Genomic DNA, 14,476 nt, shown 5'->3' with positions numbered 1-14,476 from the left:
GTCTCTGTCCAGAAATCCAAAGCACTAAAGTCATTGCAGCAAAATGGCTGGCCTTTATAGTTCAGTGTAAGTGCCCTTTAATTAGCGCTCCCCGAGGCCCGCAGGGCCTCTGCTGTGTTCCACTTCACAGTTCTTAACAGCGCCACGCCCACATTGGGCGGGCGCCACTGAATTTCCGGTTTGGGGCGCACAAACAGCGTTGCACGACGAAATGACGTCATAAGCTGCGCGCGCAGCTGAGCGGGCGCAAACACTTTGTGCCGGCGCTAAATGTCAACTGAAGTTGGGCGTAGGCGCAGATCGGCCTGCACCCGGGCGCTAAGTGCCTAGCGCTGGAAATCTACCCCTCTTATGGCGCTAACGGCTGGCGGACGCAACTGAATTTCTAGGCCAATATGGTTAATAATATATATATATTTATATATTGCCATTGACCTGAATTTATGCAATTTCTTCCCCCCCCTCTCCCTAATGGTCCACCTTTTATTAAATAGAAGTATGGAAAATTTTCACTCTCCTGTAAACTTGAACCTTCATTACTGCTGTCCCTGCTGGGTGGTGCTACATCATGTCAGAAACCAAGAAAAAATTGACACTACCTTGAATGCAACCATTATTAAGAAATTTGATTTTAATACTAAGATGTCCTGTTCTCTTTCAGGGTTATAGACAGTAGTATGAAAAGCTTCAAGGCATTTTTCCGATGGTTATATGCAGGTGAAGAAAATCTCCTTTACTTTCACGTTCTATTTAACACAGTGTAGTTCTATCTTAATGTAATTTTAAAATGTGGCTTTATTTGTGGGCTCTTGGCTTAGATCCAGCTGGTGAGATGGAATGAAAGATGAGCCGTTAAACAGAAGAGTCTAATTCAGCATTATTAGCAATACATTGTTATGCTCATTGTCAGGGTGATTTAAGAGGATCTGTACCAGACACGGATATGTTTGATGTTACTGAATGCGGAGTTGGAAAAATGTTTACTACATTAAACATAAGAAATAGGAGCAGGAATAGGCCACTTGGCCCCTCGAGCCTGCTCCACCATTCAATAAGATCATGGCTGATCTTGGGCTCAAAGCCACTTCCCTGCCCTCTCCCCATAACCCTTCACTCCCTTATCTTGCAAAAACCTGTCTATCTCCACCTTAAATGTATTTAATGACCCAGCCTCCACGGCTCTCTGGGGCAGAGAATTCCACAAATTTACAACCCTCCGAGAGAAGAAATATCTCCTCATCTCAGTTCTAAAAGGGCGATCCTTTTTCTGAAACTATGCCCCCAAGTTCTAGTTTTTCCCACGAGGGTAAACATCCTCTCTACATCTACCTTGTCAAGCCCCCTCAGTATCTTATATGTTTCAATAAGATCACCTCTCATTTTCTAAATTCCAATGAGTATAGGCCCAACCTGCTCAACCTTTCTTCATAAGTCAACCCCCTCATTTCAGGAATCAACCGAGTGAATCGCCTCTGAACTGCCTCCAATGCAAGTATATCCTTCCTTAAATAAGGAGACCAAAATTGTACGCAGTACTCAAGGTGTGGTCTCACCAATACCCTGTACAGTTGTAGCAGGACTTCCCTGCTTTTATACTTCAACCCCCTTGCAATAAAGGGCAACATTCCATTTGCCTTTTTGATTACTTGTTGTACCTGCATGCTAACTTTTTGTGTTTCATGCACAAGGACCCCCAGATCCCTCTGAACTGTAGCATTTTGTAATCTCTCTCCATTTAAATAATAATTTGCTTTTTTATTTTTCCTGCCAAAGTGGATAACCTCACACTTTCCCACATTATACTCCATCTGCCAAATATTTGCCCATTCACTTAGCCTGTCTATATCCCTTTGCAGATTCTTTGAGTCCTCTGCACAACTTGCTTTCCCACCCATCTTTGTATCATCCGCAAATTTGACTACATTACACTCGGCCCCTTCATCCAAGTCATCAATGTAGATTGTAAATAGTTGAGGCCCCAGCACCGATCCCTGTGGCACCCCACTAGTAACCGTTTGCCAACTGGAAAATGACCCATTTATCCTGACACTCTGCTTTCTGTTAGTTAGCCGATTCTCTATCCATGCCAATATATTACCCCCAACTCCGTGAGCTCTTATCTTATGCAGTAACCTTTTATGTGGCACCTTATTGAATCCCTTCTGGAAATCCAAACACACCACATCCACTGGCTCACCCTTATCCACCCTGCTCGTTACATCCTCAAAGAACTCCAGCAAATTTGTTAAACATGATTTCCCTTTCATAAAACCATGCTAACTCTGCTTGACTGCATTATGATTTTCCAAATGCCCTGCTACTGCTTCCTTAATGAAGGATTCCAGCATTTTCCCAATGACAGATGTTAGACTAACTGGTCTATAGTTTCCTGCTTTCGGTCTCCCTCCTTTCTTAAATAGGGGTGTTACATTTGCGGTTTTCCGATCCGCTGAGACCTCTCCAGAGTCCAGGGAATTTTGGTATATTGCAACCAATGCATCCACTATCTCTGCAGCCACTTCTTTTAAGACCTTGGGATGCAGGCCATCTGGTCCAGGGGACTTGTCGTCTTTTAGTCCCATTATTTTACCAAGTACTTTTTCCTTAGTGATAGTGATTGTCATTAGTTCCCCTCTCCCTATGGCCCCTTGATTATCCATTATTGGAATGTTGTTAGTGTTTTCTACCGTGAAGACAGATACAAAATATTTGTTCAGAGACTCTGCCATTTCCCCGTTCCCCATTATTAATTCCCCATTCTCATCCTCTAAGGGACCAACGTTTACTTTAGCTACTCTCTTCCTTTTTATATACCTGTAGAAGCTCTTACTTTCTGTTTTAATATTTCTTATCCTTGACTCTGATAGAAATTGTCAACAAAAGTAGAGCATGGTCAGAGGTTGGTTACAGACTTATTTTTAAAACTGATTTTTGCAATTCCATTATGTCTGGTTAAATATCCACTTATCTATCAGTCATCTTATGAAAATACTTGATTCTGGTCATCACTAAACAAAAAATGGTGGATGTTATTAATATGGACTTCCAGAAGGTGTTCAATAAGGTTCCAAACAAGAGACTGTTAGGAAAAATGGAAGCACTTGGAATTGGAGGCAATCTTTTGACATTACTAGGGAATTGGTTAGGAGGTAGGAGACATAGAGTAGGGATAATGGATGTGACTAGTAGTGTCTCCCAGGGGCCTCAGCTTTTCACGATATTTAGAAGTGACTTGGATAAAGAAATAGAGAGCCGTATATCCAAGTTTGCTGACAACACTAAGTTAGATGGCATAGTAAGTAGTGTAGATGAGAGCAGATAGCTGCAAAGGGACATTGATAGATTTAAGTGAGTGGGCAGAACTGTGGTAGATGGAATTCAATGTGGAGAAGTGCAAGGTAATCCACTTTAGATCCAAGAAAGACAAATCATAATATTTTCTAAATAGTGAGAAGTAGGAACTGTGGAGCAGTAGAGAGATTTAGGGGTTCATTCAGGGGTGATGTCAGGAAGCACTTCCTCACATAAAGGGTAGTGGAAATCTGGGAAACTCTCCCTTAAAAAGCAGTGGAGGCTGGGTCAATTGAAAATTTCAAAACTGAGATTGATAGATTTTTGTTAGGCAAGGGTACTAAGGGATAAGGCGGGTAAATGGAGTTATGATACAGATCAGCCGTGATCTTATTGAATGGCGGAACAGGCTCAAGAGCAAATATAGTAAGCCGGCTTTAGATCAATTGTTTTTCAGGAAAAAGCTGATCTTTCGCAATCTCTAAATTAATGAAGAAATTGTACTTTATATCTGTATTCTGTTATATATTCCTAATGTACTTTTTAAAATTTGGTATTGGGATATGGGAGACACTGACGAGACCAAATTTATTGCCCATCCCCAGTTGTCCTGAGAAGATGGTGACAGGTCTTCTTGAATAGCTGCAGTCCTTGCATGACCACGACCATCTTTTGTTGTCAGGTATTACTCCAAACACTGAAGGATTTTACGTTTGACCCCTGTTGCCTCAGTTTTGCTTGAGCTCCTTGGTGCCATACTTGGTCAAATGCTGCCTTGATGTCAAGAGCCGTCACTCTCACCTCACCCCTCGAATTCAGCTCTTGTAAATACTATACACTCGGGGTCACTTTCTGCAACAAGCTTATCAAATTCTGCACGAGAATGTAGATTGTGTTGCAAGTCTGTCGAGGGTTAAAGATAACTCAATTTCATAAATATTTTTTAAATGCCACCTTTATAGAATTTTAAAAAAATATATATTTAATGAAACTTTTTTAGTTTTACAAAATCAATTATTTTAAACTATTTAAGAACAATTTTCCATGCTCCAGTGAGTAGCCCATGAGCTTCTCAGATTTTTACAGTAATATCTGCCACTTAACTTCTATCTGTCTCATTTGATTTTTCACCTAGCTAGGGTTAAGTGGCAGCTTGCTAAACTGATGTTTGTTTCAAGTGGCAGTATTTGCAACATTGTCTTTCATAAGCATGAGCTGAAAAAGTATTATCTGAATATTTCAATGAAAAAGTATAGTATTGCTACAAATGGTATGTGGTAATCAGAATCATTTTGTTTTTCAGCAATGTTGAGAATGTCTGATGATCATGTTTTGCCAGAGCTAAACAAGGTAAATTGCAGTAGTTCATTCAAAGCTGCAGAGTTCTATTGTTTTTAACATCAACAAGATCTAAAACAACCTGCATTTATATTGTATATATTTTTAACATAGAAGAATCTTCTTAGGTGCTTCACAGAGCGGATGGAGAAAAAAAATGACACCTAAACTGAAGGGGATACTAGGAGGAGTGACCCAAAGCTTAGTCGAAGAAGTGGGTTTTAAGGAGGAGTGAGAGGTGGAAAGGCCTTTTGGGAGGGAAATCCAACGTGTGGGGCCTAGGCAGCTGAAGGCACAGCTACCAATGGTGGGTTGAAGATGGAAAGGAGCGCTGCACAAGAGACCAGAGACAGGAACAGAGGGCTGAATTTTGCCAGCATTCAGAGGGCAGGTTCGGAGGCGGGTCAGCTGTCAAAATAGCAAAGATTGACAGCGGGTAGGGAACCCACTGTCAACCCGCCTCCACATGAGTTTCCCAGGTGTCGGGTATGTTGGCGATGAACAAACCCGACACCAAGCGGCGGGAGATGCAATTGACATCATTAAATGGATTGTAAACATCCAATTAACTGTTATTTTAAGCCTACATTTCAATTTTACGTGCTCCCCCACAGGTTACCTGCTGCTCGGGGAGCATGTCAGCTCAGCATGTCGTGAGTGGATTCAGCATTGAATTATCTCATGATGTGACAGCTGCCAAAGTTGTATAAAAGATCCCATGTTACAGCTGTTCACTTTCAAAGCTCAGAAACTGTTGGTTACTGCATTTGGAAGATTTATTGAGCTTTCTGCAGCTTGCAAGTGTTTGGAGCCAACTCTCTATCCAGAGCCACCTCATTGGAACAACCTCTCTCACCATTGACAGATCACTTCTGTCATCTCTACTTCACCTGCCATCTATTCCATCAGCATCGTTGCCCTTGAAAATATCTCACCTTGGTCCTCAGAATCCCACCAAGATCAGCCCCAACACCAGCATCACTGGGCACACCAGCAGCAGCAACAACAACAACAACATCAGCCTTCTCAGCAATCAATTGATGCTGCACAGGGCATTAGCACCCGACCACATTGCTGCCCGGGACGCCAGGGATGGCCTCACTATGGGCAGATTTACTTCACTTGATGCTATACACCCTGGATGCCAAATGATGTTCCCGGTTGGCACCACCCCACACCAACACCATAAAGTATCCCTACAATGCCCAAGCCATTCCTTTCACACTCGTCACCAGTGGGGGGGGGTACCCTTATGTTTCCCCATTCACTACAACTCACTAAGCCACTTCCAAAGGTGCACACAAATCTGTCCAAGAACGCAAAGTGCTGAAAATAAAGGTTTCAGTGTTTGACAGCAGATTGCCAGAAACTTCACATGAACATTGGCTAAACCACCCAAGTGCCTACCGTTGTGTATTGTTAGTTGGTATAATTGGTCTAGGATGAGGGTGAGTGTGAAGGGTGGCTAGTGAGATGGGGAAGTGATAATGTAGATAGAGAGGGATGGGTAGAGGTGCAAGGTAATTTGGTGTGAGTAAAGATGTGCAGGAGTAGGGTAGGGAAGGTAGAGTGATGTGGATGTGATGAGTGGCACAGCAGGATGAGCTTGAGTGTGGCTTTGTACTAACGTTTCAAGATCTACTGAGATCATTGAAAGGCTTGCGCCACTGCAGCCTGGTCCTCCTGATGACATCCCTGCTTGTGTCCTCCTGTGCAATGTGCAACCAGGCTGCGTTAATCTCCTGGGCAGGTCTCTCCCGCCCATTGGAAAGGAAGAGAACCTCCCTGCGTGCTGTGACTCCCTCCATAAGCCTATGGAAGGAGTCATGGGAGAGCCTAGGTGCAGCCGTGCACCTTTGTGCAGTGCTTGTCAGTGTTTGCAGCATCTCTATGCTGTAGAACACTGACAACAGAACTGCCAAAATAAATGTGGCCATGGTCCCTTTAAGGAAACCGGATGATGACCCATCATCAAATGGCGTCATCAGACCTTTTAATTGGCCGGGAGCCTCACAGGACGGGCTTAACAAGCCCAATCAACGTAAAATCACTTGGCGAGTGCGGGCTGCAGCAGGCTGGGACCGCAACACTGACCCCGGCCGCCCTGGACCCGCCTCGGTCGGCAAAATCGCGGCCTGAGTGTTCAGGGAGGAAATTATTGGGCTGGAGGAGGTTACAGAGATAGGGAGAAGCAAGGTCATGGTGGGATTTGAATACAAACATTAGCAATGCCGCATTGTGGCCTAGCAGTAAGGAAGGCCTAACCTGGCAGGTCTCAGTAGTGGTAGAAAAATAAAAGTTCCCCCCACCACCCCCGAAGAATTATTTTTAGTATATATGTTGTTTTCTACTATAAAATGGGGGGAGTACATGAAATAAAACAACACAATTCAGCTCCTCAAAGTTTTCTTCACGTTAAATCTTGGTCCTTTAAATTTTATTAATTTAAGAAAAGTCATCACACATTCTTTTCTTTACCCTTCTCCTGATGAAATAGTTGTAAATAAAGTTTTTTGTATTTGCAGTCAGTAGCTTGGACACATCATTGCAAAATACTGCCTGTAATTGACCAACTGCCTCTTGTACAGATTTAACCAAGCTACAGCTATTGTGCAATAAAAAGAAAAATGCTAGAAATCTGAAACAAAAGCAAAATGCTAGAACTACACAGCAAGTCAGTCAGCCTGTATAGAGAAAAGGCAGATTAACATTTTGGGTGTGTAACCCTTCATCAGAACAAAACTGAAGTGTAATTTGCTGCTTCCAACGAATGTACTGTAGTCTGCGATGACTGCTCAACTTTATTAAGTAACATTAGTCTTTGCTTTTGGACGAAACTGACTGTTAATTGGCATTTTATTTCATAAAAGTTTACTGGCTGAAGACATTGATCAGCAGCAGATTTTATGAAGAGCCAATTTCTGTAGATGTAGGTGTTCCAATTTAATCAAATACAATTAGAACTAATATTCAACAAACCTCATAGTTTCAGATTTTTGTTAGGTAAGGGTATCAAGGAATATGGAGCAATGGCAGGAAAATTGAGTTGAGGTACAGATCGGCCATGATCTAATTGAATGGTGCTAACACCGGAAGTTGGGCGCAGGGCAGGTGCGGCGAGCTGCTGATTCTGGCTCCGGTGAGCTCTTAAAGGGGGAGGGTGGATTTGTTTTTTTGAAAGGCCGAGACTAGTGTATTTGGGGAGGGCTTCTCTCCATCCGTTTGTTATGTGGTACCGATCATCATCCTCCTCCTCCTCAAGGAGTGTTGCAAAACGGCTGCCTTTTCTACTGCAGGAGTGCCCTTTAATTTGCGCTCCCCGCAGCCCGCATCGGCTGAGCACCGTTCGACTCAACAGTCGCTAGGGCCGCCAGGCGCACAATGGGGCGGCGCGAGTGAAGTTCCGGTTCCGGGCGCACAAAGGGCGTTGCACGACGAAATGACGTCATGATCTGCGCGTGCAGCTGAGCGCGCGCAAAGACTTTGCGCCGGCGCTAAATGTCTACTGAAGTTGGGGCGAGGCGCAGATCGCGCTGCGCCCGGGCGCTAAGCACCTAGCGCTCGAGATCTACTCCTCCTAAGGCGCTAACGGCTGGCGCAGCCAACTGAATTTCTAGGCCCAAGTTAAAAATGTAAATCTGTTGGTGGCCAAGATGGTGGAACTAATGAGGCTTATTAAATCAAATGGAAACTTAGTTGTTTACTATTTTATGTCAATCCATTGATTTTTATTTTATTTTAAAACACAGATGACACATAGAGATGTATCCTTTGTTGCTGACTTCCTGTCTGAGCACTTTAAAGAGGTAAGTTTTCAATTGTATTTATTCTTCATTCAGTTTCCATATATAATTAGGATTTACAATTATCCATTGGAGGAAAGAGGGAAGTGCCTAAGAACTCTGTTCCTTAAGGAAATTGATGGCTTTCCTGAGCCATGCTTTAAACTCGTATAGTTCTATAATATACTCCAGTAATTCAGTAAAGAGTTTTTGGTAGTTTTGATATTTTATTGAATTTTTTACAGGTTGCTTCAAAGATTACCAATGCAACCTTATTGGCCATTTATCACTCTTGGCAGTGCCATTCCTAGGAAGAGGACTCTTTGGTGAGCAAGTTGAAGCTACCTTGGAGGGCTTCTAAAACCACCAATGAAATTATTCCCAGTATGGCTTCTCAAATGTATAGCTTGTCCATTTCAGCAAATGGTCCTTCTCATTATCTTTAAGGGAGAGCACCCATCCTTTCAGGCCAGAAGAAACATTCTGACCGTTCAAATAATTCATTTAGGGTGGACAGCAAGGATCATCATTAATCTTTCCGTGTAATTCCCTGATGGGACAGAAGCCTCCAGGGAACGTTATGAGTTCATTCTGCTTGTATTCCATTGGCCAACGTATTGAGTGTTTTTTCTCGATACTATCTGTAAGACAGGGAACTGGAGTAGTTTGCACACTTTAAACAAGCATTATTGTCTTGATTTGGCAACTGAAGGTAATGGAACAAAAATGGAACACACTGGAATTAAAGCAGTGTGGTACTTTAAGCTATCTGTAACATTTAGTTCCACTGCCAGTTTATGTCCTTCTTTGGTATGATGCTAATTCTGTGTGAACACTGAAGAGGCAGAGAGTTCTGGATTACCTCCATGGATGCTGCCTGACCCTGCAGAGTGTTTCCAGCATTTTCTGTTGCTCTGGATTACCTACTGGATAGGTTTCGTCTCCCTCTTTTATCTGAAAGATGTTCACCCTCTTGACCCAACTTGATTTTTTTCTTTGTGTGGTGCTGTCTGGAGCTGTTGTATTTTACATTGCTCACACTGTCACTTGAAGTTCTGCAGCCAAAAAACAAAAGGTACAATTCAGCATGAGGCTTTGTATACAATAGAGTGGAGAAAGGTCACCTTGACAACAAGATGAATCCCCGAAAGGTCATTGATTTCTTTTCCCTCTATGAATGATCGCAAATCCTAATTCCCATTAGACATTGAACAGCTGTCAAAGAATGAGGAAGGTCATACCTGTTAGATGATCTCAGATTTTCATAAAGTGCAGTTCAAGTTATTTAGATAAATTGTGCTAGTGATTTTCAGTATACTGATGCTTATGTAATTGTATGTGCACCAAACCGAGGGAATGCAACCTTCTTATGTTGGACAAAAGTACAATTTAGAATATAATCTATACCACATTTAGGCTTGTAGATTATGTAGCAGAAAATGTCACCCAATGTACTAATTTTCAAACAACTTTTGTCTCTTATCTCTTGAAGGCACCAGAGCTTTATGATCAAAAGGGTCAGTATTTTAATGTGGAGAGAGTTGGTCAGGTATGCCATTTTTGTAATCATTAAGCTTTGTCTGGCTTTAATATTCGGTGATATTGATATTCTAAATACTGATGTATTTTAAATCAGGTGTTTTTAATTTGCATCAATAGTGTGTCTCAAGTTTCTATTTACAATTTGAAAATGATGTGCTAAATTTTTATAAATATTCATTCAAGTTTACAAGTCAAGAAAAAGGACTGGTATTTCCCATAATTATTTTACAATATTTAACATATACTGTACATATTGTAGTTGACTCCTGAAGAAATTTTCGCTAACTTGGGTATTCTCGTAAGCATGCAATTGATGTTATTTGCATCTGTTATATTTCACTCCTCTCCAGAAAGTCTTGCCTTTTGGGTATTTCAGTATTGAATTGGAAATTGTTTAACTCTACACAATTGCAATTTATGTTTTTGCAGTATTTAAAAGATGAGGATGATGACCTTGTAACTCCTCCAGAGACTGAAGGAAATCCATGGTTTTCCTTCTTACAGAACAGTGTCCATCTTAAAGGTACAAATAATGCTTAGCACTTTTAATTCAAAGTTTGTGGTAAAAGGGGGACTAAGCTTTAGGACTTAGTTTAAAATCTAGACCAGACTGTTTTGTCGGTTGATGGTTTTCTCTGCTAGCAGCTTGAGTAGCCTCAAATAAGTTCCTGATGCTGTGATCCTAATTTGGCACAAATTCTACTACGGCTAATGTTAACTGGAAAATATCCTACTTCCGCCTCAAGGGTTAGGCTGAGGCACATTGTTGGGACAGAGTAGCAGGAGCTGTGCTCCATATCTAACTGTGCTATACCCGATGCAAGATTGTTTGATGCTGATGCTCGTTGCCTATAATGGAAAGTGTTCCATTATCCAGCATTAATGTCCTTCACCTTGAACATAAAATTCATTAAAAAAAAAAGTTTATTGTGTTAGTTTGCTGTTTTGTAATTGGCTTCTGTTACAAATTTCAGGTCTGTACTAGATATACTCTTAGGTTCAGCATCGCTGTAAGCAGACCGCCAGTTCCCTATGAACTGGAGTGTACCTTTAACACCCAATATTGAGTTAAATGATGGTGTGGCCTGGGAGGCATAACAATAAGATCTCATTGTTTATACTGGATGCTGTGATCTTGCATGCCACATGTATTTCTCCTACCTTTTCAGCAAGTAGACTGAAAAGCTTTCTAGTGGAACAAAGGCATTTGTAAACCAACTGGTTTATTCTATACATAATATATGATGAACAGAATACCATTTTCACAGCAAGATTTGACAATTTCCTATTGCTCCCCATAACATCAAAATAATAAACTATTTAAACTTTGCTCTTTTGATATGAGCCTTCTTCACTGTATATCATTGAACTACCTGGCAATTACTTTAGAAAGTGAGGTGCCTCTCTGTATGTTCCAGCCCCAAACTGAGCCATACAGACCCTTCCAGAGTGAGAGACACCCACAAACGTTAACCTTTGACCCCCTCCCCCAGCTAGCTTGGTCAAGAATTGGCTTGCCAAGCTGCCAAATCACCTTGAATGGGAAACCTCCCCCATTGGTATTGGGGTTCTGCAGAATAACTGGTATAAGTTTTCAGCCACTTTCTTTTCCTCTGATACTCTTTTCAGACTCCTTGCACACAAACTCCCAATTTGTACTATAATACTGAGTTTAACTTCCAGTACAAAAAATGAGCTTGTATTTGTATTTTAATCTCATAATTTAGGATTTTGCATCCAATTGTTATTGGTAGAGTTCCAGTATAATCATCATTTTTAAATTTTGTTTGCAGAAAGCCCCTTGCTTTTTCCATATTTTCCCAAGAAATCACTACATTATGTTAAAAGGCTAGTGGAAGGACAGATTGATAGTTGCCTACAAAAACCAGCAGTAAGTATTCCATCATAAGGTCAACTTTGTTACAGTGAAACTATGACAAAATTTAGATTCAAAATTTTCCTTAATCCTTTTTTGTGTTTCTTTCATAGGAAGTGATCGGGAATTCTGTACGACAGGTTGTCTACATGCCTCTGTATAAGCTACATCCAAGGTAAAACTTTATTTTTATATTTGCTACAAGAAAATTAGCAAATTAATTTTTCAATTGTATAAAATAACAAAGTGTAATTATTTAAATTGAAACAAAGCCCTTACTGTATATTAACTTTGATTCCCAGCATAACAAGCTAGTGTTTTACTGGAGTAGTTTCCATTCTTTGTTGAAATTAATAGTATGTTTTTGTTAATATACATGTGTTTCTGTTTAATTTCAGTGAGGGTGTTGTGCCCAGATTTTCACTACCATCGTTGTAAGTTCACTGGTATATTTAACTGTTAAAAATTGTTCATTCAATCATTTATGGAATTGAGATATAATAAAAGTTTTCTTCTGTAGCTTTGGTTTTTCCACTTTTTCTAGCAACTAAACTGAAACCTGTCGTACATTTTCTTTATAGTTGGAATGATAAGTCTTCAAATCTACAGTATGTAGTGTTCACAATGCACAGCATTGAATCTTCCAGAATCTACATTATGCGAAGACCCACAGACCTTTCAAGGTGAGAACTGCCGCAAAATGATATTTGCAACCCATGTGATTCTATAATTGTCATGAATTCTTCTTCTGATTCTATGGAAATTGCATGGGAATGTTGTACATTTTAAACCCAAAATGTGAAGCGACAGTGCATGATTAAACATGCAATTATCTTTAACTTGTCACTTATGAGAGAAGTGTCCACTTGTAGAATTCACATTCTACGCATCCTATAACATAATGCATGCGCTCAACTGCCGAGAATCAGTAGAGAGATTCAGTTGATCTCTGTAATATACGTGTAAAAAAAAAAATTAGAAAATGCCTAGCTTTAGTTGCCAAAACAGTCCCCAAGATTGTCTCGTCATGCTGTGTGGTGATCGAAAATAACTCTAAACATAATTAATCACTGTGCCACTCATTCTGTAGCAACTTTGCACCATCATTTATTCAAGGTAACAGCTGCTTACCCATCAGACCGCCATCTAGTTTACTAAATGTCCACTGCCAGGAAATACTGTTTTTAAAAGCTGTTCAGTCCACCAAGCCCACTCCTATTTTATTTTTTCTGCCAATTCTTGAAACCCTGCTGAGGCCATTGCATATGGTTTGATTCGCGCCAAGCACTCTCAGTACCTTGCCCATGTGACTGTTGTTCATGTGTGAGCTTTGGTGAGTGTAGACAAATTATTCAACTGCAGGAACATCATTGTTGAGCCCAATCCTATCCACACATACATAGTTTCAACAGAGCTTGCTGAGTAGTGATCAGGAGATCTGGCTGTTTTTCCCTTCCCCAATCCAGATGTGCTGTGGGGCCAGTTATCTTGCCCTGAATGGCAGCCAGCTGTGATCAGTTAAATCATCATAGACTAGCGAACAAATCTTGGGCCTTCCTGCTCTAAATGTTCAGCTACTGACCGGATAAACACAGTGAGCTATTGGGGGAGCCATATGCTTACTTTTAAAAATATAAATTCAGGTGCTAAAATCTTGAACGATGAAAAAGAAAGCTAAGCAGGGTACTTGGTGATGCAATGGGTTGCCCCTCGGCAGGACTCAGTGAGATGAAATGGACCTCTCCCTTTTGGCTACAATGCTCCTAAATGAAATGTGCTTGGATAATCTGAAACCGGTAACTGGTGTGCATACAACCATGGCACAAAACTGCGCATAAACTGGCAAAATGCACTAAATTTGTCACCCTAAAAAAGCCCAAAGATGGCTATTCTAGAATTAGAAAACTTTTTACGGATGCAGTGTAAGATGTTCTTCTGAAGTTGAGTTTAAGGCATGTGTTTTCCCATATTAGAAAGGGATGTACTTATTATCTGTGGTATACCCGGCCTGGGAGTACTTAATGCTAGCACTAAGTTCCAGAAGTAGGAAAGTATTACCATGGACATCCCTCACTTTAGTGAGCATAAATTTAGCTTCATTAGAAAATATCTTTTGAAGATCTAAACATTTTGGGCTGAAAATTCAGTAGGGTTAGCGCCCATTTTGCGGCGCTAGAGGGCCTAGCGCTGCAATGATAGCCGTTTCTGAAATTCACTTCGGCGCTGCCATTGGCGTTAGCCGGTTGCGCTGCGCCGGCACCGATGACGTCATCGGTGTGCGCAGCGTCCCGGTTGCCGTGGCAACACGCCCGAACGCCGAAATTCAGTTGCGGCCGCCTCGCCCGTGGCAGCCGCAACTAAGACTCTGGCAACCGAGTCTTACACAAGTTAGCGCCGGCGCATTAAGGTCGCGCGGCAGCCGGCCGCCTTCCCGCCGGCCGCCTGCCCGCACCCCCCCCCCCCCCCCCCCCCCCGCGGAACAGATGCGTCTGGCCTGCAAGCCCGGCACTTGTCCGAGGTGCCAGGCTCATTTTTGAAAAAATCAAACGGCCAGCGATCGGGTGAAGGCAGCGCCTCCTTAACGGGAGGAGGAGGCCTGCACTTCCCCAGCCTGCCGCACCGCATCGGGTGCCGCAGCGCCGGATTA

General features: G+C 41.8%; 1 protein-coding gene across 1 annotated transcript in view; it reads left to right on the top strand.

The window, feature by feature from the left end:
• Nucleotides 1-14,476, top strand: part of anapc4 (anaphase promoting complex subunit 4) — a 136,939-nt gene that overhangs the window by 109,465 nt on the left and 12,998 nt on the right. Inside the window, exons 17-25 of the mRNA XM_085968048.1 lie at nucleotides 662-717; nucleotides 4,595-4,641; nucleotides 8,379-8,435; nucleotides 9,904-9,960; nucleotides 10,383-10,476; nucleotides 11,747-11,844; nucleotides 11,943-12,004; nucleotides 12,228-12,263; nucleotides 12,411-12,512. Coding sequence (XP_085824174.1) covers nucleotides 662-717; nucleotides 4,595-4,641; nucleotides 8,379-8,435; nucleotides 9,904-9,960; nucleotides 10,383-10,476; nucleotides 11,747-11,844; nucleotides 11,943-12,004; nucleotides 12,228-12,263; nucleotides 12,411-12,512 — 609 coding nt within the window. The remainder of the gene's footprint in view (nucleotides 1-661; nucleotides 718-4,594; nucleotides 4,642-8,378; nucleotides 8,436-9,903; nucleotides 9,961-10,382; nucleotides 10,477-11,746; nucleotides 11,845-11,942; nucleotides 12,005-12,227; nucleotides 12,264-12,410; nucleotides 12,513-14,476) is intronic.

Source organism: Somniosus microcephalus, chromosome 2 (assembly GCF_052327205.1).
Source record: "Somniosus microcephalus isolate GS21.2 chromosome 2, FLI_Smic_1.0, whole genome shotgun sequence".
NCBI lineage: Eukaryota > Metazoa > Chordata > Chondrichthyes > Squaliformes > Somniosidae > Somniosus > Somniosus microcephalus.
The sequence above is the reverse complement of the archived record's forward strand: the minus strand, read 5'-3'. Positions and strand labels throughout refer to the sequence as shown.